A 23,924-nucleotide genomic window follows, 5' to 3' on the forward strand; every position below is an offset into this window, starting at 1 on the left:
CCACTCTGGCGAAAAAAGCACTTGAGCGACCGAGTCAACAAAATTTCCTCCTCAAAACGTCAATTCTCTGGAAAAAAAAAACAAACTTGATCCATCCTACTCTTACCGATATTTGCTGCTGTATGCGTAAATTCTCGATGCGTAAAAAGCACATGCACAAACGTTTCCAGGCTAGAGTGGAGATGTCTCCGAGTACATATTTTCTCCAAACAATTGAAATGAATTATTCGAAAAAAATCTTTTTGAATGAATTATTCCCCGCGCCGAAGGCTTTGTTTTGATTTTTTAAAATTTTTCATTCATTGTAAAAGATGATTGTATTGGGCCATACATTGAAACAAACAAAATTAAAACAAAAGAAATCTGAGAAAATTTATTCATATGTGTGATATGAAAATTCTCCAAAATATCATAATTCGTCGGTCATTAAAATATATAAAAATATTTGTGTAAAATATAATTATGGTTCCGGCAGCTCTCGACCCGCAGCCGTCAAGCAAATCCTGTACAATTCCTCGTTCGTCGCGTCGACGAGGATCGTGCTGCTGCGCTCCATCAACTGCCGATCGCCCGTCCACTGCACGAAAGCCCTCACACCCCAGTAGCGGAAAAATGGCCTCGCGAGCTTCTCGCACAGGTGCACCTCGCAGGCGGCTTTCTGTCCTTCGGGCAGTCGTAACCAGTCGACGGAGCAGGCGAACTCGTAGTAGTCCTCGATGTGGTGTCGCCTCATCGCCTGTTCGGGTCTCCCGCGGATCAAGTCGTGGAGCGTGACGCCGAAATATATTTTCCCTATCTGCCTCGCTTTTTCGGCGAACTCCTCGTCCTCGTACCAAGGTGACTGTCGAGGATCCATCGGCTGCTCGAACATTTGGTGCCTGGCGAACGACGTCATGATCGTCAAGGCGTCGCTTTCCCTGATTCGGTATCCGGCCTGCACGAGGTATTCGGCGATCATCAGAGCGCCCGACGCCCGTCTCAGTTTACAAGCGTCAAAAGTTATCGGATCGTACAGTGGCACGTATGACGTGTCGAAGTGACTCTCGTCGGGATAAACGAAGCCGCACAGACTGGCTCCACGATCCAAGATGAAACCGACGGTATTCGGCAAGACGCTCGCCACGGCGTAATGGAGCGGCGTCCGACCGAACACGTCCTGATGATCGAAGACCTCCACTCGATCGAATTGATCGGCGATCCTGAAGAACGTCTTCACGAAGTCGTCGTCGACTGTGCCCTGGGCGATCAAGTGCAGCGGAGTGAATCCCCACGAGTTGGCATGACAGGGATCGGAGCCTTTTCTCAGCAGCAATTTGGTGGCATTCTTTTTGCCGTTGCTCAGAGCATTGTGCAATGGTCTGTTGCCCAAGCCATCCTCGGCGTCGATATCGATCGTCTGCTTTCTTTCTTCGCTGATCTCGAAAAAATCAAATAATACCTGCAGGTCATCCTGCATATTGCATATCAGGTGCAGAGGGGTCTCTATTTCATTGTTGGTCCGATTCAGGTCGACGCCTCTTCTTAACAACAATTTAGCCGCCTTCGCATTGTTGTGGCGTAGTGCCACGTGCAGCGGTGTCTCGCCTGCTCTGTCCCCGACGTTGACTCGCAACGTCTGATTCGACTCGTCGATGATCCGTAAGAATACCTCCGCAAAGTCATCGTACTTCTCGCAAATCAGGTGTAAGGCCGTCGATCCGTTTCCGTTGGTTAAGTTCAGATCGGCTTTGTGTTTCAGCAGCAACTCGATCACGTTCGCGTTGGCACTTTTCAGAGCCGTGTGCAGCGGTGGATCGACCGATGCATTTGCCGCGACGAGATTGGGATCCTGGCCGAGCTCGAGAAATCGTTGGACGACTTCTTCGCATCCGAATTCGCAGGCTATGTGGAAATGCGTGAGCCCGGACTCGACGTCGGTGTAATTCACGTCAAATCTGTCGTATATTTTGAACAGGCCGGGGACCAGAATATTCGCGTCGAAGGGGCAGAGTCTAGCCGCGTGATGCAATGCTGTGGTGCGACTCGACGATGGCTTGCCGTCATCGCCAACGACGGGCTCGTCTTTGTAGTCGGTTTGAGTCACGGCTATAACGAATTGTATTCCTTGCTGATTGGGCTCGTCGATCAAGGACTCCTGAAGAAGCCAATCGATTTCTTCCTTTCGAAAAATTTCCAGGAGATTTGTGAGTCTTCCTTCCCAATTTTTCATCCACGGGTAAAATCGACGTAGAAATGAACTACCTTGGACTTCATCGGCCATCTTTCAATTCTTTTCACAAGTACGACTCGAAGTAGTGTACGATAAAAAATATAAAAAATATATTTTTACTTTCTGTCGCGAAAATTACTCGTCGCGGTCGATGTGTGATATTTTTCTACTTGTGCCACGACATTTGAACGGCTATGCCGATTGACGAACGACGCTCGAGCTGTATTGTATTTGTTTACGTTTGATCCGAGCGAAGAAGTCAGTGCGAGGCTGACAGAATTACATTGTAGGCTTTGGCAGATAATAATTGGTAATATCAATTAACAGTAAAGTCAATAAACACATTGTCAGTAAAGATAATAAATGGTAATGATTGATATTGATTATCAATAAAATATCAATTAATTAATATTATAATTATAATTAATAACTACTTAACATTCGGTTCATTTAAATGAAAATAACGCATGAAATAAATTTTCGAAGATTTTCCTTAGAAAATACCCACATTGCATGAAAACTTCCCTTGAAACCTTTCGAGAAAGCTTATTTCTATAAATTGTTTTTTAGCTTCCCGAAAGCATAAAAAAGATTTATGGATTCTTTTCCAAAGTTTCCCGAAATTGCAAGAAAGATTTCATGAAATATTTTTTTTGATGGTTTTATCAAAACATTTAGGAATCTTACCTGATCTTTTCAGGGATGCTTTTATGAAACCATTTTAAAAGCATCAATAAAACATGGAAACTTACAGTACATTTCAGGAGAAATTTCAAAAAGTTTTCAGTGAAACTTTCAAAAAGCTGTATAGACACTTCTGCGTGACTTTTGAGTTTCGTACATTGACAACAGGTGGCGTATACATCAATGTATTGAAACTAGCAAGTGTGTAACAGGAAATTTTTATATAAGTACGATAATTATGCTTCCTATAATCGAACAAAATTCTACATATGAAAAGAAAAACATTATCTATTTAACAACTGAACTTGAAAATTAGAGTTGAACTGTTTATCTATCAAAATCACTGCTTAAATGTTTCAAAAAGATTGACTGAATTTTGATAAATAATTCATAAATTGATTATTTATTACAAATAAAGTTTATGAGTTTGTGGTAACCAAATTGAAAAAGTTTAATATACTGATTAAATCTCGATTAAAAGTGGATATATTCTGTGGGCATTAATAGAATCACGTCTGCTACATATAGATAGATGCATCGACTTATTTACAATTTATTATTTTTTTAATACTTTTATATCATTAATCCTTAAAAAAAATCGTTTTACCCATAAATGAAGATATCAAACAGAAAATTGATCAACGATATCATAGTTATTTTAATTTTCTATTAATTTTGCTTCAGAGTCGAAGATCTAAAAAAAATCACGACAAAATCCGACATAGACATGTTTTGGGGACAAATGTGTACATGAAACACGATTATTCATATTCATTTTGACGAAAACAGCTATTGATCCTGCGAGCGATCAAATCAACAAGATTTCTTTCTCAAAAGCCAATTCTCTGGAAAAAAAACAAATTTGATCCATCCTACTCTTACCGATATTTGCTGCTGTACACGAAAACTCTCAACGGGTAATCAGTACACCTATACAGACGCACTAGACAACGGAGAAGATGTAAGTAAGTACATGTTTTCATCAAACAATTAAAATGAGTTGTTACAAAAAAATTCTCTGAATAAATTATTCTCCGCGTCGAAGGTCTTATATTAATTTTTTTTTAAATTTTCAGTCTATGCAGAAAAGGTATTATATGGGCAATGAATTGAGAAAAATAAAATTAAAACACAACAAATCTGAGAAAATTCCGCAAAAAATGTATATAATGACGTCTTAAATTAAAATATATATTACAAATGTGGTTATATCGTTATCGCGTGTTTTAGCATGCAACCGACAAGAAAAGTTTACATAACTGTTCGTTGTTTAGCCGCTTGAGGATCCTTTTTCGGCGCCCCTTCAGCCCAATGCGCTGATCGAGTGGCAACTTCGAAAAAGCCCTCTGTTCCGAGTGCAGGAAAAATGGCCTCGATAGTTTCTCGCACAGGTGCAGATCGCAAGCGTCTCTTACTCTTTCGGGGAGACCATGATATTCGGCAGAGCAGCCGAGCTCGTAGTAGTTCCTATACGTGAGTTGGCTCGACGCCTCGTCGGGTCCCATACGGATCAAGTCGCGAAGCGACCGATCCGCATTTACCATTATCATTCTCGATCTGCGCGCGAACTCCTTGTCTTCGTACCAAGGCTCCTCGAGATCCACCAGCTTCTCGAACATCTGATGCTTAACGAATAATGCTATGATCTGCTGGTAGTCGCTGTCCTTCAGTTCGTATCCTCTTTGCTCGAGTCGCTGAGCGATCATCAGAGCGCCAGATGCTAGTCTCAGTCTAGAATTGTGCCACAATTCAGAATTCAGTGGCACGTATGACGTGCCGAAGTGACTCTCGTCGGGATAAGCGAAGCTGAACAGTCCAGCTCCACGATCCAAGAGTAAATCGACGGCATTCGGCAAGACGCACGCCACGGCCCATTGAAGCGGCGTCTGGCCCTGATTATCCTTAGCATCGACTTGCACCGTCTGATTCAACTCGTCGTTGATCCGGAAGAATAGCTCCGCAAAGTCGTCGTCGACCTTACCCTGGCAAATCAAGTGCAGAGGCGTCACTCCGTACGAGCTGGCTAAATTAGGATCTGCCCCTCTCCTCAGCAACAACTCGGCCGCCGTCCTGTTGCCATGGCGCAGAGCCCAGTGCAATGGTCTGTCACCAAAAATATCCTGAGCGTCGACCTCGATCGTCCGATCGTTTTCTTTGCTGATCTCGAAAAAATCATACAATATCTGTAAGTCTTCTGTTATCTCGCATATCAGATGTAAAGGGGTCTCTGCTTTGTCATTGGTGCGATTCAGATCTGCACCTCTTTTCAGCAGCAAATTGACCAACTTCCAGTTGTGGCTGGCCAGAGCCAAGTGCAATGGTGTGCTGCCCGATTTGTCTTGAGCATCGATCAGCACCGTCAGATTCAACTCGTCGTTGATCTTGAAGAATAGCTCCGCCAAGTCGTCGCCGAAACTTCTTTTACATATGACATGGAGAAGAGTCGTTCCCTCGAAGTCTGACAAATTCGGTTTGTCGCCTTTACTCAGCAGTAAACTGGCCAACTTGCTGTTGTGATCGGCCAACGTTTGTATTTCGCTGATCTCGAAAAAATCATATAATACCCGCAATCCATCGTTCACCTTGCATATCAGGTGCAGAAGGGTCTCTTTATCGTCGTTGGTCCGATTCAGGTCGACGCCAGCTCTTCTAAGCACCGATCTAGCCGCCTTCTCGTCCCCGTGGCGTAGTAGCAGAGCCAAGTGCAGCACATCGGAATATCGGTCTATTTGGGCCATTTTTCGATACTTTTTCACAAGTACGACTCGAAGTAGTTTACGATAAAAAAATATAAAAAAATATATTTTTATTTTCTGTCGCGAAAATCACTCGTCGCGGTCGATGTGTGATATTTTTCTGCTTGTGCCACGGCTCTTGAACGGCTATGCCGATTGACGAATGACGTATGTAAGCTCGAGCTGTATTGTATTTGTTTACGTTTGATCCGCGCGAAGAAATCAAAGCGAGGCTGACAGAATTACATTATAGGCTTTGGCAGATAATAACTGTTAATGTCAATTCCACTGCAAATTAATGATTGATATTGATTATCAATAAAATATAAATTTATCAATATTATAATGATTTGAAACCTCCTAAATTGAGCTATTTTTTACGGGAAAAATTATCTATATTACCCATAGAAAACTACATGTAGCTTTTGACATATGTGAAAATTTGGGGTGCAAATATCTTCTTTGTTATTTAGTAAATCCATTTAATTGAAATTTCGATTCAAGTTTGATTAATTATAGTTTTGTACAGTAAATTTGAAAATTATATTTGTATTATAGTTATATTTTCAACCAACATATCGATTACTACGTATCGATCGATTTATTCAAATGAAAAAGAAACGCTGTTCATATATTTTCAAAAAATTTCTTCATAAAATAATTATCCTTTCTATTTTCATTCATTAAGTCTTAGTAAAGAAACAAAACAATTTTCTATCCCACAATCATCTTAAAAAAGGGGAGTTTTGAGCTACATATCTAAGTGCATAATTAAACTGAAATAAAATCAAAACAAAAAAAAAACTCCGAACAAACTAGTGAGGCCAATTATTTTCAAATTTATTCATAAGTACGATATGAAAATTCCTAAAATTTTAATGACGTTCGACATTAAAAACTATTTTACAAAATATATTACAAAATATATTTAAAAAAATACGATTATTTTTATTCAAGAGTGCATCGACGGCTTTCGGCAAGATACTCGCCACGGCCCAGTACAGAGGGCTTCGACCGTGCTCGCCCTGTGCGTCGACTTTCACCGTCTGATTCAACTCGTCGTTGATCTGGAAGAATTGCTCGACAGAGTAATCCCTGACGTATGAATCGTATGACGCATAAATCGAGTTCAGAGGCGGCTCGCTGCTCTGAATATTCTCCCCTTCTCGATGAGGATGCGGCGTCTCTCCGTTCGGGTCGGCACGGGCTCTCAGCAACGATCTGGCCCACTCCACGTTGCCGAGGCGCAGAGCCTCGTCAAACGGCGTCCCACGAAACTCGTCTTGAGCTAAGAGCCATTTTCGATACCTCGGATTCATTCCCAAGAGTACATTCAAGAAGTCGTCGTTTCTCTCGCACATCAGGTGCAAAGCCGTCGAGCCGTCCCTGTTGGCTAGAGTCGGATTGGCGTCATACCGCAGCAGCAGGACTTTGGCCGTATTCCTGCTACGATTGAGCAGAGCCAAGTGCAATGGTGTATTGCCCAACTTATCCTGGGCATCGATTTGGGCCGACAACTTGTCGTAGATCGACCACGTTAGAAACATATATTCGAAGTTCTTGCAAACGATGTGCAGAGCAGTCGATCCTTTCTCGTTGACCAAATTCGGATCCACATCTTTGTCAACCAGTAATTTCGCCATCCAGATATGCCCACCCTCCACAGCCAAGAATAGCGGTGGGTCACCATTAGTGTCCTGTGCGTTGATATTCACCGTCTTCTCGACATATGCGCAGATTTTGAAGAACCTTTCCAAGAAGTAATCGTCGACTGGTTTCGCACAGATAATATGCAGAGGAGTCGTTCCTTCCCAGTCGGTCGAGTTCGGATCGGCGCCTTTTTTCAGCAGTATTTCTGCAACCTTTTTTTTGTCGTGAATAACGGCCAAGTGCAGCGGTGTCTGGCCCGACCCGTTCTTGGCGTCGACCTGCACCGGTTGCGGATATCGTCGCTCGCAGATTTCGAAAAATATTTTCGTCAACGACACATCTTCGTTGTGTTTCTCACAGATGACGTGCAGAGCCATCGATCCGTCTCCGTTGGTTAAGTTCGGATCGGCTTTATGTTTCAGTAGCAACTCGATCACGTTCGCGTTGGCACTTTTCAGAGCCGTGTGCAGCGGTGGATCGACCGATGCATTTGCCGCGACGAGATTGGGATCCTGGCCGAGCTCGAGAAATCTTTGCAAGACTTCTTCGCATCCGAATTCGCAGGCTATGTGGAAATGCGTGAGCCCGGACTCGACGTCGGTGTAATTCACGTCGAATCTGTCGTATATTTTGAACAGGCCGGGGACCAGAATATTCGCGTCGGAGGGGCTGAGTCTAGCCGCGTGATGCAATGCTGTGGTGCGACTCGACGATGGCTTGCCGTCATCGCCAACGTCGGGCTCGTCTTTGTAGTCGGTTTGAGTCACGGCTATAACGAATTGTATTCCCTGCTGATTGGGCTCGTCGATCAAGGACTCCTGAAGAAGCCAATCGATTTCTTCCTTTCGAAAAATTTCCAGGAGATTTGTGAGTCTTCCTTCCCAATTTTTCATCCACGGGTAAAATCGACGTAGAAATGAACTACCTTGGTCTTCATCGGCCATCTTTCAATACCTTTCACAGGTACGACTCGAAGTAGTGTACGATAAAAAATATAAAAAATATAATTTTTACTTTCTGTCGCGAGAATCACTCGTCGCGGTCCATGCGGGATTTTTTTCTGCTTGCGCCACGACTCCTGAACGGCTGTTTACCGATTGACGAACGACGTACGCAAGCTCGAGCCACATAATTGTATTTATTATTTATTTGTATGTTCGAGGCGAGCAACAACAGTCATGTATGTCGCGCACGAAAAATTCTGACCTTCTATATTACAGGTTGATTATTTTTAGGAGATCATCGCTCGCTTCATTTTTTATAAACACGCGCAAAAAATTTCACCTTCGAAATAACGAAAACAATAAACTCGAGTGCGTGTCAAAAAGAAAACCGGGGACCGAGTGGCTATAAACTTTCTGGCGCGAAATAACTAGAGATTACATAAAAAAAAAAAAAGCCGCTGGTGCTAAGCAAAAAGTTAGAAAGTCTATGAAGAATAAGAAGGCGCGCGCGGTTGATTCCGGATGCTAGACTCGTTTCATCATCTACATACATTTTCCCCGCACCCTCGCGCCGCTTCATTTCTACTCCTCCTCTTCACCTTTCTCTTTCTCTCTCTCTCTCTCTGGAACGCGTGCATACATATACATAAAGTTGAAGAAACTAACCAATCAGTGCGAGTTGCGAGAGCTGAGAAATCCAAAAGTTCGTCCACTTCCTCGCGGCTGCTTCTCCTCGTGTGAGTATATAATATTTGCTCGGAGCTTCGTGCGTCTCTCACCTCTCTCTCTCTCTCGTCTTTCATTTGAAGCTCTCTATATCTCTTTCGCCAAAGTTTTCATCCCAGGCTAGAGAAACTATCGCTCCCTTTTTCTCTCTCTCTCTTTCTCATCTATATATTTGCGAGCACGCGCGCGCGCGGCCCTTTAATAAATTGCTTCGTGGCGGATATATATTTATTGCGAGCGATGTGAGAGAAAAAAAAAACATGTTTATGTGCTCCACGGCTCGCAGGCGGGAAGAAGAATCTTTTGGATTTACGCGAAAGCTTTTATACCGCGCGCGCAAGTTTTTCCAAGTAATTCTCGGTTAAAATGTATCGACGTCCTCCTCCTCTCGGTCGCTCGCGAAATCACGATATCGTATGGAGTGAAATTTGCAATTATTTTCAAAGTTATGTACGTATAAAGTCAGTTTCGCGTTTCATAATGCCGTAATAAAGAAAAAGTCACTCGTCGCGTACGCGTACATTCGCGCGGGTAATATTCGCGCGCGTCTTCAACGATCTCTCGTTTTCTTTCAAATCCGTGCGCTAAAAGGTGGCACGAGCTAGAAGCTTACCCTGCACACACGCACAAAGCTTAGAGTGAGAGAGAGAGAGATCCACAAGCTGTCCCCGTTCACATGCCTAATGCGTTAATGCACGTGCTCGAGCGCACACACATACACGCGCACATACAGTAAAAGAGCACGGAGAGATTCTGTTATACGCTTTGAGTGTCTTTTGTTAGGCAAATGCGTTCCTCTCTTTCCATCTTTCTTTCTTTTTTTGTTCCGAGAAATGGTTGCGATCCGCGTGATACTTTGACGTCGACTTTGAAACATTTTGGAGATATTTTTTTTTTTTTTTTCGAAAATGACAAAAGCATTCGTGACCGCATTCGTTGTCGGGGCTAAAAAATTTCGCATTTTTGCGATCCATTTGATCTTCTTTTGAAAAATGCCCCCAAGTAATCGGTACAATTAGGTGAGAATAATGTTAAATCATTTTAAATATAATGTTACTAATAAACTTTTTTGTGTTCATAATTGATGAACAGTTGCAACAAATATTTATAAAGTATTGTATTTTTAAGTAAATTATTAATTTGATGATTAGTAATCAAAGATACTTTATCAGTGAATGACTTTTCGTAAAAATGTGAATTGATTTCTTTCCGTAATCCGAAGAATAATTTGATTTGAATAATTCCTCAAGGGAAATAATATTACTGGAAATGAATGGTCCCGAATCGATGTATTTTATAATTAAGTGGTATTGAAATTTTACAATATATCAATATCAATTATTATTTAAAAATACAAAAATCAATGAAATTTTCAAATAAGTTAATGTCAACTTCCACCCCTAGATGGCGAGGATCATTATATGTAAACCTGCAAGTGGCCACTCATGAATTTTCATACAAGTAAGCGAATTTTTATACAAGTAAGAAATTCTTTTTTCCATATGTTCCCTCCATACAATATATGTTAAGCTGTGCGCGCCAGGGTAGATAAAATGCATGTATTCCTTATCACGGCGGTGCCGCGTCGACGAGCGCAAAACTCTCGCGGGCGACAAGACGCGTATGTACGCACGGCAGACACGCAGCAGACACGAGAAAGAAAGGTAGCAAATATTTCTTTCTGGCGGTTGGGCTTTTCGCGCGTTCATTCTTCACCGGCGCCTTGTAGCTGCTGCAGTGGCTTCTCTCAACGATAGGTTTACCTCCATATAAATGTGTATGTGTAGCGAGGTACAGGAGGTAGAGTGTGAGAATTGGATGTAACAAATCGTCCGTCTTTCGAGCTAGCTCTTCTCTCTGCAGCGCGTCGAGTGAACGCATACACGCGCATTCACGCACACGGACGCGTATACCGCACGAGCGGCGTGTGGGTGGCCCGCAAGGCATCTTGTACGGACGATGTGTTTCGTTATTTTTTTTTTTGTGTTGCCGACGGAGGCACACGTCACGCGTTGAAGCCCATTCCTAACGATTACTTATCGTTTTCTGCTCCCCATTTACACCGTGTTTCTCCTAAGAGGGCGGGGGATGAAACGCCGACGAGAGAAGGCTGTTGGAAAACCATTGAATTTTCGGTCCATTCATCTTGTCGATGATTGCGGTGGGAGTCGACGCGTGCGCGTGGTGGCTTTTAAAATTGCCCGTTGAAGTTACCCTGTGCGCGGTATAAAAAGTTACTTAAAAACGCTTATTCAAAGGCTTTACATTAGTTACAACCTATGTAGGTGTTCCGAACAGCAGGTATTCATATTTTTTGAAAAATTACGATACACAAAAGGGAAAAAAATGAAGCGTCATTGCAGGAAAAAATGTTGCAAAAGCTCGAATCCATTGAATAAAGTACTCAGAATTATTTACCCGAGTTTTTTCCGAATACTAAATTATTTTCGGGCACGATCGAAATCCAATATAATATAATTTAAATCGCTTAATTGGATAGAAATTAGAAAGTGTAGAGGCGGGATCTATGCATTGTCATCTTTGCCGAGAAAGTCATATGCACGAGAGTCATCTCTTTGCCGAATTACTCAAAATTTCCACTCGTTACTGCATACATTCCTAAAAAATGTATACGTGACTACTCAAAAATGTAGATCGTTGCGCTTGTATAGTTAGTACACGTTACCACGTTGCAGTGTAAGCAGTTTCCTTGAACTTACGATTTCCACTCGTTAATGTACATAATAACTCATATTACTTTCATTTCTTGTATCTTTGGCCACGTATTTTTTAACTTTCAATCATAGATCGCAGTGCATGTATAGTCGGTACATATTGTGACGTTGTATGTGTAGGCAATAGAGAAAGATCCGTCCATCGATGCTGTAATATGATCTTCGAACAGCTTAAGTACGAAGTTTTATTTAATATTTGGATGGCGACTACGAGACAAAGTTCGTGATGCCAATAAGCATACTTATCGTCTATTGTTATTCATTGTTTTGTAGTTTCCTCGTGATTCAAATAAATGTATTAAAAAAAATGTGTTTCGACGTTTTTATTGATGAACACATTGATAACATTACTGTGGCGTTTTATCGTGTCTAAAATTTTAATTACATGCATGTCCAAAACAAAAAAAATTGAATAAAAAAATTATACTACACCTCCATTGAAAACGTTCAAATATTTAAAAAATCGCTACTATTAATGCTCGAAAAAAAATCGAGAACTCGAATTTTCCTGAATCGACTCGAATTCGACGCGAGTCAGCAACTCCATTCTAGTAAAACTCGAAGAATCGAGTAGCGCGCCTACCTCCTGGCTGTACATTATAATACACGCATAATAATATCGCATCAAATCCGCGCGCCACATCCGAGTTTTTCTCGCGGGGGCGTTAAATGCTTCGCTCGGGTTGCTATACTGCCACGGCTTTCAGACTGCGCGCCACCCTACGCGCCAAAAGTCTCTCTCTCTCTCTCACTCATTCCGCACTGCTCTGTGTACACTATGCCATATAGCGAGGCACACAGAGAGTAGCTCCGCGCGAAAGTAGAAGAGCAATGTGCCTCGTGGGCGTTTTCGCGACGCCGGTAGCAGCCTAAAGAGAGAGAGAGAGAGAGAGAGAGAGAGAGAGAGAGAGAAAGAAAAAAAAGAAAGTACTTACTCATACTCTTAGCATGGAATATACGGCGCGTAGTGTGCCGGTATATATATATGCTTTTGCCACCATGCGCAGGGCTTGCATATGTGCGCTACAATACCACGCGTACACCATTATGCATACGTAGTTAACCCTCCGCGACGACTGCTTATGCCTATACACACACATATACGCGTGTACAACAGGTCGAGTTCTCGCTCGTCGGAGTTGGCTCTTTCGCGCGCATCGCTGCGGGCAAACAAACTCGCGCGTATATCGGCTCGCGATCGCTGCTGCTGTACATGTGTATGCTGCAGTTACGCGAGCGAGAGTGGCTTCGAGCGCAAAAGCCCATACAGTGAATTATGTGTGCGCATACGCGTGTAGGAGGAGTCGTAGTGCCTGTGCTGCTGCTGCTTACCCTCGCATTGTATATACGTACGTATACAGAAACGCGCCGACTTTCATCCATCACCGCGTCGTACATTGTATATATAGTATATACGCATCTAAAGCTCACTCGAGCTGCGTCTCGGTATAGATACGCGCGAGTTTCGCGCTTACGCGGCAGGCGTAAAAAATAATACCTACATACACCTGTCCTTACGTATAGCTCGATATACAGAGGAGGAAGAGAAGCAGGGGGATAAAAAAGTCAACAACAAGTGTCTTCTGCGAAGTGACGCGTCGCAGGTGAGAGAGACAGGGAGAAAGGCAATGTCGCGTTGTTTACAAGCTCGCTTATATGTTATGTATCTACTTGCTATATATATAGTAAGTCGCGTCGAGATTGGGCTGTGTGTGCCTTATATCATCTACAGGCGACGCGATCGAGCTTGATGGAATTTTGATCGAAGGCGCCTCCTCGTGTGCTTGCGTAGGTGTATATATACGCGACAGACAGGGTGAGACAAGGGGATATGTATAGCCCGATATATACAGATACCGAATGTAATGACGCGCCGATGCCGACGTCGTTCTTATATACGGTATAGGTGAAGTGTGCAACGCTGTAACGCGGTAGCGCACGTCGTCGCACGCCATATATAGGTATATGTAGCGAATGGAATGCCTACCTTATACCTGCGTACCTATCTACGGTTAATGTCGTTTTGCCGAATTTCGTCGTCGTCGGGGCGCTGTATTATATTATCAGGGCACTCGGACTGTACTATCGTATCATTATTTAATAAATGTGAGTAAGACTAAAAAATTTTTAAATTATCGTCCTTGGATTTGGATGCTCTTTTGGTATAGTAGATTGCGAAGAAGTTACCGAGATTCTAGACCACAATATCACTCGAAAGTGGTACAAATTATATTAACGTCAGTTTTCTGATAAAAAAGAATATTAAACCATCTCCAGGGTTTCGGAAAAGCTTATAACAAATTCAAAAAGCCATTGTCGGCGATTTGACTGGAAAAGGGACCGAGAAATTTTTTCGATCAATTTTAGCATTAAACTACGTAAAACCGAATATTTTCAGATGTTAAAAGAGGATATTCAGATGAATCTTCAAGTTTGATACTGAAAATGTGAAAAAGAGATTAATCATATTTTTAGCCGGAAGCTTTTTTCGAATGTATTGTCAGTGTTTTTTTATTTACAACATGTCAGTTATTAAAAAACAACGAGTAAATATTAAGAACATAAATAATATAAATAATTAATTGATCCTGGCAGAGAAGTCATTATTTAGAGTAAAATTTTTACAATTATTACAAAATTATGAATAGTTGAAAATATTTCATTGTTTTTTACGAAATTAAAAGATATTTATTTAAACGATTTTCTAAAATTGCATTACATACTTAGGTAAGAGTCTTTTATCACAATTATCTCAGGTAGTCAAGATTATGTGCTGTCAAATTGTAGTTTTCAAGTTTAGTCCAGTATCTAAGTGATTTGTAGCTAACCAGTCTCAAAGGGATGTGCCAATTTTATGTGTTTGTCGAGGTGGTCCTTTGTGCCGAATGATTCGGGACAAAATTCACATTTGTTGGGTTTGTAATGATTATGTTTTCTATTGGTGTGACCATTGAGGTTCCATTTTGATCCAAATGATTTATGACAAATTTCACATTCAAAGGGTTTGATCCGATTATGTATTGTATTTACGTGATTTTTGAGTACATGCTTGTATCCAAATGATTTGTAACAAATTTCACATTTGTAGGGTCTGTAATGCTTATGTTTTGAATTTGTGTGATAATTAAGTTCAGCTATTTGTCCGAATGATTTGTCACAAATTTCACATTCAAAGGGATTGCTCCGATTATGTACTCTATTTACGTGATTTTTGAGTGCACTCTTGTATCCAAATGATTTGTGACAAATTTCACACTCGTGTGGTTTGTTACCATTATGTACTGAATCAATGTGAATATCGACGTAAGTCTTGGATGAAAATGATTTTTGACAAATGTAACATACGCAGAGTTTGCTTCCATAATGCATCGCTTTTATGTGATCCTTGAGAGAATCCTTGCGGCCATATGACTTATGACAAAAATCACATCCGAAGGGTTTTTCCTCATTATGGTTTGTGTCCTTGTGACTCTTGAGGTCACTTTCCTGTCCAAATGAATCAGAAAAAGGCTCACGTTCGAAGGGTTGGCTTTGATTATGTTCTGAGTAATTGTGACCCTCAAGGTCACTTTCTTGTCCAAATGAATCAGGAAAAATCTCACATTCGAAGGGTTGGCTTTGATTATGTTCTGAGTAATTGTGACCCTCGAGGTCTTTTTCTTGTCCAAATGAATCCGAAAAAATCTCACATTCGAAGGGTTGGCTTTGATTATGTTCTGTGTCCTTGTGACGTTCAAGCTCACTTTCCACTACAAATGATTCATGACAAATCTCACATTTGAATGGCAAATGTATGCGGCCCGACATTACATCCACGTCTTTTAACCTGATGAATAATTAAGATTGATTCGAAAAAAATTTTCAAAAAATATAACAACATATGTAAAAAAGCAGTACCTCAATGCGTTCTCTCAACTTTCCATCGAACACTTGATCGTGTGCAATCACTGATAGAAAATAAAATTAAAGTAGGCAATGATGATGTACACCTCGAATTTATAAATTTGTAAACATGACTTGCTCACGTGAGAAATCGACCACATAACTAGCAATTACAGGCACTACTAATTTATTATAGCGAGGTGATCCCGAGCTTATGGTAGCTTCTTGGCTTTATTTTCCCGCTCTATTGTTAACTGGACATTGATACGCAGTTTTGTACTCTTGTTCATAGAGGGACTCGAATAATGTTAAAATCACACCGAAATCGTAATGAAGTCATTCAGTAAGGCGCATAAATGCACCGCCCACGTCTCTATGAACCCATACCGATAATGTACGTAATGGTACTACACATGTGGTATTACGAATGAGGTTTTCTTTGTCAATGGAGCATTAGGTAGGAAAATATCTACAATAATTGAACAAAATATATGACTTTTATCAAAGTCATTTGTGCAGTAATGTAATTAATAAGTGATTCAATTTTTGGCGATAAAAACTAATTATTTTGGTGAATTTCTTATAGTTTTCAACAAGACTTACAAATAGATGTTACGTTAAATAATTCCTAGCTCAGTCTTGAATGACTCTAGGTAAAAAATGACTACAGAGCTTTGAAATGGAATTTTTTTAAGTTTTTGGATGAAAAGTCTTAAGGTCTAAGCACTGGAAACTACATATTATGGAAAAAAGTCGAATAATACCCGGAAAGAATAGTCTTTCCATCGTTAGATACGTGAAATTGTAGTATGCTTTACAAACTTCATGAACTGCTTCCCCGTGTCCGCGTAATTGCACTTTTGGTCCGAATTTTGAATTGCACTTCTCACTTGTAAACTCATTGCGACCTTCGTGGACTGTCTTTTGGTGGAGGAGCAAATTATATTTCCGCCCGAATTTCTTTTGGCACTTGTCACATGTGAAATCTTTTTGACCTTCTTGAACTTTTTTGGTGTTCAATCAAATTGCTCTGAAACCCACATTTTTTCTCGCTACTGTCACGTGCAAAATCATTCTGTCCTTCGAGGAGTCTTTTCAGGTGGGTGAGCAAAAAAAATTTTAGTCGAAAATCTTTTTTACACTTGTCCCATGCGAAATCTTTGCGATTTTCACGGACTGTCTTTTGGTGGGCGAGCAAATGTTTTTTTTTTGTTCAATTAATTTTACTCGGTAATGAAGAATGTACCTTTGGTTCGATTCAATGAAACAAATACAAATATAACCGAAATAATTAATATTTTAATGTAATTTTTCACCTTGTGAAACATTTGTTTTTTTTTTTAAATTTAACCAAAGGTACAGCATCGATTACCGAGTAAAATGAATTAAATAAAACACAAAAGGCATGACTTTGATTAGTTATTTTTGTTCCCGCATTGCTGAATATCTGCTTATGCAGAAGTACAACCTTGGGCAATACTTTTCGCTGGTGAATTATGAATGTTTAAATGAAAAATTCAGCCACATCACGAACAAGCTATGCGATGAGCGCCTTTTAAAATTGAAAAAACCAACAGAGAGGGCTGCTCTCATTTTTGGGCCTTTTTATACCCCTTGGTGTTCCATCTCCCCTCATTATACCGCAGCTAATGAGATTCGAGAGGTCAGCGTGGACGTTGGAAATAGGTGACTATCTGCCCTACCTTTTTACAACTTTTCCTCGAGATTCTTACGAAACATACCTTTATTCACGCTTCCTTGCGATCGTGGGACTTTTTCCGAAATTTGACCGACCCTCGTATAGTAGATATTTACATAGTGAGTAGCAAGAATTTTATGATGCGCCCGCAGCCATCGATCGACAAAATGAGAACTTCTGCGCGTATCTGTGAGCATACCTCGCTCAGTTCTTCCAGATTAATGTAACTGCTTTAATAAATGAGACTTATTGAAAAATATAAAATGGTAAAAAGCTATATGGGAGGATCAGACAGATTCACAAAATACTTTGGCTGGAGTGAACTGAATATACACTATTTGCAGAGATTTTTCTTATATCAAATTTCAAAAATCTATTCTCGGCGATTCGACTCGAAAAGCATCAAAATATATAAAATCGAGTATTTTCAGATATATTCAGACGAATCTCCAAGTTTGAAACTTAAAATGTAAAAAAGAGATGAATCATATTTTTGTGAGAAAGATTTGGCCAATGCATTGGCAGTATTTTTTTATTTACAACATGTCATTAAACAAAAGCCAACGAGTAAATAGTAGAAATATAAATAATATGAATAATTAATTGATAACTAAATTGCGGGATTAAATTATAAATTAACTTTAAACATTTTTTGTGGATCATTCAAGGCGATCAAGTTGAGAATACATAAAATTAGATTCATAGACGTAATATCCGTTTTTCGTTATTCAGCCGAAACACGGATCCTGGCAAAGAAGTCATTATTCAAAGAACAGTTTTTACAATTATTTAAAAATTGTTAACAGTTGAAAAAATTTAATTGTTTCTCACAAAATCAAAAGATATTTATTTAAAAGATTTTCCAAAATTACATTGCGTACTTAGGTAAGAGTCTTTTATCACAATTGTCTCGGGTAGTCAAGATTATGTGCGGTCAAATTGTAGTTTTCAAGTTTAGTCCAGTATCTAAGTGATTTGTAGCTAACCAGTCTCAAAGGGATGGGCCAATTTTATGTGTTTGTCGAGGTGGTCCTTTGTGCCGAATGATTCGGGACAAAATTCACATTTGTAGGGTTCGTAAAGCTTATGTTTTGAATTTGTGTGATAATTAAGTTGAGCTCTTTGTCCGAATGATTTGTGACAAATTTCACATTCAAAAGGTTTGCTCCGATTATGTATTGTATTTACGTGATTTTTGAGTACTTTCTTGTATCCAAATGATTTGTGACAAATTTTACATTTAAAGGGTTTGCTCTGATTATGTACTATATTTACGTGATTTTTGAGTACATTCTTGTATCCAAATGATTGATGACAAATTTCACATTCAAAGGGTTTGCTCCGGTTATGTGCTGTATTTACGTGAGATTTTAAATGATCTTTGCGTCCAAATAATTTGTTACAAATGTCACATTTGTAGGGTTTGTAATGCTTATGTTTTGAATTTGTGTGAGCATTGAGGTTCCATTTTGATCCAAATGATTTATGACAAATTTCACATTCAAAAGGTTTGCTCCGATTATGTATTGTATTTACGTGATTTTTGAGTACTTTCTTGTATCCAAATGATTTGTGACAAATTTTACATTTAAAGGGTTTGCTCTGATTATGTACTGTATTTACGTGACTTTTGAGTACATTCTTGTATCCAAATGATTGATGACAAATTTCACATTCAAAGGGTTTGATCCGATTATGTACTAAATTTACGTGAGTTTTGAGTACACTCTTGTATCCAAATGATCTGTGACAAATTTCACATTCAAAGGGTTTGCTACAATTATGTGCTGTATTTACGTGATTATTGAGATTACTGTTTGTTCCCAATGATTTGGGGCAATGTGTCATTACACATTCATAGGGTTTTTTCTCATTATGATCTGTTTCGTCGTGACTCTTGAGGTCACATTGGAGTTCAAATAATCGATGACAAATCTTACATTCAAAGGTTTTTTTCTGATTGTGGTCTGTGTCTTCTTGACCCCCGAGGTCACTTTCCTGTCCAAATGAATCAGAAAAAGTCTCACATTCAAAGGGTTGGCTATGATTATGGTCTGTGTCCTTGTGACCCTCGAGGTCACTTTCCAGTCTAGATGATCGATGACTAATCTCACATTCAAAGTTTGTTCTTTGATTATGTTTTGTGTTCTTGTGAGCCTCGAGGCCACTTTGCCGTCTAGATGATTGATGACTAATCTCACATTCAAAGTTTGTTCTTTGATTATGTTCTGAGTAATTGCGACCCTCGAGGTCACTCTCTAGGTCCAATATATCATCTANAGTCTTGCCATCGTTAGATTCGCGAAATACTTTGCCTCGATTGAGCTTGAATGTGAACTATTGTAGTACGGCCGAAAACCATTACGAATCACCGGACAGAATTTGTTTAAAATTTTTTTTTCGCCAAGATCTCGTGGCTGACACAAATGCAACGATTTCTCATGCGTATGCAAAAAAATATCGTAAAATGGCACACGAGTTACGAATCGATAAAGAGCTCAAAATTTTCTGAAAAGTGAAAATTCTGAATGTGAACCATTGTAGTACGGCCGAAAACCTTTCCAAATCACCGGACAGAATTTGGTTAAAATTTTTTTTCGCTAAGATCTCGTGGCTGACATGAAAACGGAATTTAAAACATATTTGAAACATAACTTCTAAACGGCACTTCACTCAATTATCGATTTAGAAGAGGAATTTTTCGGGAAATCGGGAATTCTGAGAGTGAACTATTGGACTAGAGCTGTATACCTTTCGAAATCTCGCGTCAGAATTTCGATTGGTTAAGAATTCCCCGAGATTTCGTGGCTGACTCATGTTTGACAAAAAATCGGAAAAAAACGTGTTTTCACGCTAAAAAAAATTTGGATGGCTCTATCTTTTTATCCAATGCACCAAATCATCTGAAAATTTGCTTGAGTTCATTATTTTTTATTCCCTATCGAATGATACCTATCTGGTAGCACTTCAAATACCAGAAGTACCCCAACTAGAACTGCCTCTTTTTATTTCTCTCGCGCAGACGTATAGAATAGGTGCGCTGCACCTAGCCGACATTTCTTAGCTAATAAGGCTAACTTCAATGGATTTCAATGGAATAAATTTATTTTAATAATTATATTTTTTTATAGACATAATTTAATGAAAATTATTGCATAAAATTATTTTTAAATAATTTTTTTTGCAAAAAATTTTTTAATAATCTTTTTTTATACTTTGCCGGCTTGGTGCTACCGCACCTCTTGATAGTCACGTATAGCTCGTTAATACGATATTATATAAATTTTAGATTGTACACGCACTCGGGATTTCGGCAGCGTTACACGTATATAAATTATCGAGCGCAGCGCGATATTTTAATTAGACCATGCATGTGTATAGAGACCTCGAGCACGATAACTGTATTTAATACGTACGCGAATATTCCCTTCGAAAGTTCCCTTCTTACAGCTAGAGAAAGGATATGCTGACTGCGGAGTACAAATATATTTGAACATTTTTTTACGTCTTTTCCGCGTATCGCGCGTATACGTATATACGTGCAGTGTAACGGAGTCGCGTCGTTTATCGCGCGACATCCAAAGTCGCTTTTAAGGGTCGGGGTAGCAGGCACGCACTTAAAAATCATGATATACCCTATCCGGCAAAAGCGCCGCACGCGCAAACAACGCGCACCGCTTATTTTTTAGTTACCTCTTCGTTTGCGCACGCGGAATTACGCGCACACACGCACACAGGGAAAAACTCAGGCACCCACAGCACTCCTGCACTGCGTTCGGAATTTTTATTTTTTCCCATCTGTTTGAATACGCGTCGTATACGCTAGCTATGCTCGACGTTACGAGTCGAAAAAAAATTTCTCCCGACGTAAAGGAGGTGTGCGGCGCACTTGCTCTTTTTTTTGCTCACATCTTTTCTTTCCTTTTTTTTTTTTTTTGATTTTATTTCGTTTGCATCTCGTTAGGAAATTTACCCGTGATTACTGCCTCTTGAGCTGTGTCACGCTTGCGCAATCTTTCAAACTAATATCTCGAACGAGTCCTACAGCCGTTTTACGATTTTCAATTTTTTTCCCAATAATCGCTATAATTGCGACAAATGAGTCGCACAGATGTTGTTTTGAAAAAGATTCGTTCGACTATAAGAGATACATTCAAAAGTTTACCGCGATCCGAAGTATTTATATACGCGGTGACAGGTGGCTGATTTTCTCTCACTCGTAAAACATTCGCCGATCAAGCCGTCAGAGTAACACTCACGCGCGATCCGTCGAATTCACTGCCGCATATATATCCTCGTATCCTCTTCGCCGCAGGAGCAACCCGTTTCGATTATTATATTCGATACGAGCCCAGGGGGATACCTTTTTTTCAGGCACGAATATATCGAAGCCATATATACATTCGTATGTGCGGGTGTCGCTCACTCTTTCCTTTTTCTGTATCGCAGACCATTTTTCCTGACGACTATTGGCGAATACTGTATTCCCGTTTATAGATACGTATGTATGCGCTATAGTATACGGCGAGAAGAGAAAACAATTATCGGCGCTTTTTTATCTATTCATTGCTGCTGCTGTTGCTGCACAGTTTGATGCGCGTGATCGAGCTCTCTCTCTCTCTCTATCCGCTACCTATAAATTTTGTACGAGAACGACGATGCGGGTCCGATTGTGTATTTATGGATTTTGATTTTTTTTTCGCTTGCGATGTGTAGAAAAAAAAGACTTCGCACTCGTTTCATTGACCTGATAACACTAGATCATCTGCCCGGGTAGAAATGCTCCACTTTAATAGTGGTTTAATGAACAAAATTTGACAATTAATTAAAAATATTTTACAGTGTTTTTAGCGATTATTCGGCTCTAATCATGTTGTAAATATGAGGTACATATTGAATGACCAGCAAATGGCCATTCGATAGTTTTAAAAAATTTCGATTAGTTGTCATCGACTTTGAATACGATCATACTGCTTTGAACTTGTACTGATAGATGGAGAGTTCACCATCATCTGTAAATCTGCAAGTGGAGTGGCTATGTAAATTTTTTTAACGCCAATAAAAACTATCAAATCAAAATCTGCAAGTGGCAATGAAACACGAGCAGTTAAAGCCTAGCGTATCCGTATTTTCTACAAATTGGTACGTGCATCTAGTTCTTTCAAAATATTACTTTAAAAAAAGTCGATATGCTTTATTACTCGTTGCTGCTGAGAGTCACGTACTACCTAGTTCACCAGGCAGCGGTAGCCTACTACAGGCCTCCACCACCAGATGGCGAGTACCTTTTTTTTGCAATTCCGCAAGTGGCAAAGTAAAAATAATTGTAAAAGTCAAAGCAACTTAGTGTTAGAATCATGTATACATCATACGAAAAACAGCTCTATGGGAATTCATCCGAATCGATAGCTACAGTTATTCGATTAATACAGAAGAGTGAAGAAGAGGGTAAAAAACTTGTTTTCAATCTAACTCTTGAAAAAAATTTAAATTCGTATTTACAGGTCAGAGAGTCTATTATAGCGGCAGCTCTGTAGAATCCAATCGCGACTAGATTATCGTTACCGCAGCGAGCAGGCGAGATCCTTCGCTTATGTATCTAATAAACGTGTATATATACGTTTGGTTGTATGGTACAAGGAGGAGTTGGCCTTATCGCCCAACAACAACTACAACAACAACGACGACTTCATGCGAAGAGATAGCCCGTCGGTTCTAGCTGCACCTCTTGGTGCGCACTTCGATATAACTATCCAGCCCCTTTTTCAGTACTTTTTTTTTATATACATATATCGTACTTGCCCATTGCGCAAATTCCACACAACGAAGAAGAGGACGACGCGACGCTTTGCATACAAATTCACGTGTGCAGCAGCAGCAGCAGCAGCAGCTCGAGGATTGTTGTTGAAATTGCGCGCGGTTGTTGCTGTTATTGTTGTCGTTGCACCGACTCTGTTGCATAAAGCAATATAAACTTCGCCGTTCGCGAGATAGTTGACGTTGGGCGCATTCGCGCTAGGCTAGATATTATGCGGGGAGCTGCGTGCAGATCGAGCAAAATTTTGTGGCATGCGGGACGAGAGAGTCTTGAGACTGTTTGATAGTTTAGTTGTTCCGCGCACTTATATTTAGCGCTCTATGATCTCTAAATTATTTAGGTAATGCGATTATTTTTAATTGCGTCGAGTACGGATTTTCTACGACAAGATATACACATTACCGAAGGCAATGTGCAAGCATTGATAATGGCCTGCTGACCAAAACACGACCGTTTGAGATGTTTAAAAATATACTATTTTGAATGACATGAAAATGAGTACTGTTTAGCTATTTCAAAAAATTTAGACGAGTTTTCAACAAATTTAAATACGATAATATCACTTTGAGCCTCCACCGCTAGATGGCGAGTACACCAATATCTGAAAATCCGCATGTGACAAGGTAAAAATAATTGTATATAAGTCAAAGTATTCATATTTTCATATTTTAACGAGGTTTCATATTTTCAGCAAAATCTTATTTTTTCAGTAAAATCTTATTTTGATTAGTGTTAATGATAAAAAAAATCGATTCACCAAATATAACGAATATGATTTTTAAGCAGTAAACGATATCACACGCACATCGTTTATGCGCGTGGATTACATCTCTGTTTAGCCA

At 39.9% G+C, this 23,924-nt stretch overlaps 5 protein-coding genes across 5 annotated transcripts; all 5 read right to left on the bottom strand.

Annotated features, from left to right (window-relative positions):
• Positions 1-347: 347 nt before the first annotated feature.
• LOC111694109 (serine/threonine-protein phosphatase 6 regulatory ankyrin repeat subunit A-like) lies at positions 348-2,431 on the bottom strand. The gene has a single exon (XM_023460900.1). The coding sequence runs from the start codon at positions 2,258-2,260 to the stop codon at positions 461-463; it is 1,800 nt and encodes a 599-aa protein (XP_023316668.1). The 5' UTR covers positions 2,261-2,431; the 3' UTR covers positions 348-460.
• Positions 2,432-4,032: 1,601 nt separating this feature from the next.
• LOC111694110 (ankyrin repeat and protein kinase domain-containing protein 1-like) lies at positions 4,033-5,798 on the bottom strand. The gene has a single exon (XM_023460902.1). The coding sequence runs from the start codon at positions 5,629-5,631 to the stop codon at positions 4,120-4,122; it is 1,512 nt and encodes a 503-aa protein (XP_023316670.1). The 5' UTR covers positions 5,632-5,798; the 3' UTR covers positions 4,033-4,119.
• A 674-nt stretch (positions 5,799-6,472) lies between these two features.
• LOC106651711 (tankyrase-1-like) lies at positions 6,473-8,377 on the bottom strand. The gene is made up of 2 exons (XM_014370357.2): positions 6,554-8,377; positions 6,473-6,495 (listed from the first exon to the last, which is right to left on the bottom strand). The coding sequence occupies exons 1-2, from the start codon at positions 8,220-8,222 to the stop codon at positions 6,473-6,475; spliced, it is 1,692 nt and encodes a 563-aa protein (XP_014225843.2). The 5' UTR covers positions 8,223-8,377.
• Positions 8,378-14,348: 5,971 nt separating this feature from the next.
• On the bottom strand, positions 14,349-15,766 carry LOC106651765 (zinc finger protein 525). Its single transcript, XM_023460903.1, has 2 exons — positions 15,581-15,766; positions 14,349-15,509 (listed from the first exon to the last, which is right to left on the bottom strand). The coding sequence occupies exon 2, from the start codon at positions 15,488-15,490 to the stop codon at positions 14,507-14,509; it is 984 nt and encodes a 327-aa protein (XP_023316671.1). The 5' UTR covers positions 15,491-15,509; positions 15,581-15,766; the 3' UTR covers positions 14,349-14,506.
• A 2,479-nt stretch (positions 15,767-18,245) lies between these two features.
• Positions 18,246-20,081, bottom strand: LOC111694114 (zinc finger protein 782-like). Its single transcript, XM_023460910.1, has 3 exons — positions 20,016-20,081; positions 18,888-19,601; positions 18,246-18,347 (listed from the first exon to the last, which is right to left on the bottom strand). The coding sequence occupies exons 1-3, from the start codon at positions 20,079-20,081 to the stop codon at positions 18,246-18,248; spliced, it is 882 nt and encodes a 293-aa protein (XP_023316678.1).
• Between the last annotated feature and the right edge of the window lie 3,843 nt (positions 20,082-23,924).

This window comes from Trichogramma pretiosum, unplaced genomic scaffold (genome assembly GCF_000599845.2).
Source record: "Trichogramma pretiosum strain Unisexual culture from Peru unplaced genomic scaffold, Tpre_2.0 scaffold129, whole genome shotgun sequence".
Taxonomy (NCBI): Eukaryota; Metazoa; Arthropoda; class Insecta; order Hymenoptera; family Trichogrammatidae; genus Trichogramma; species Trichogramma pretiosum.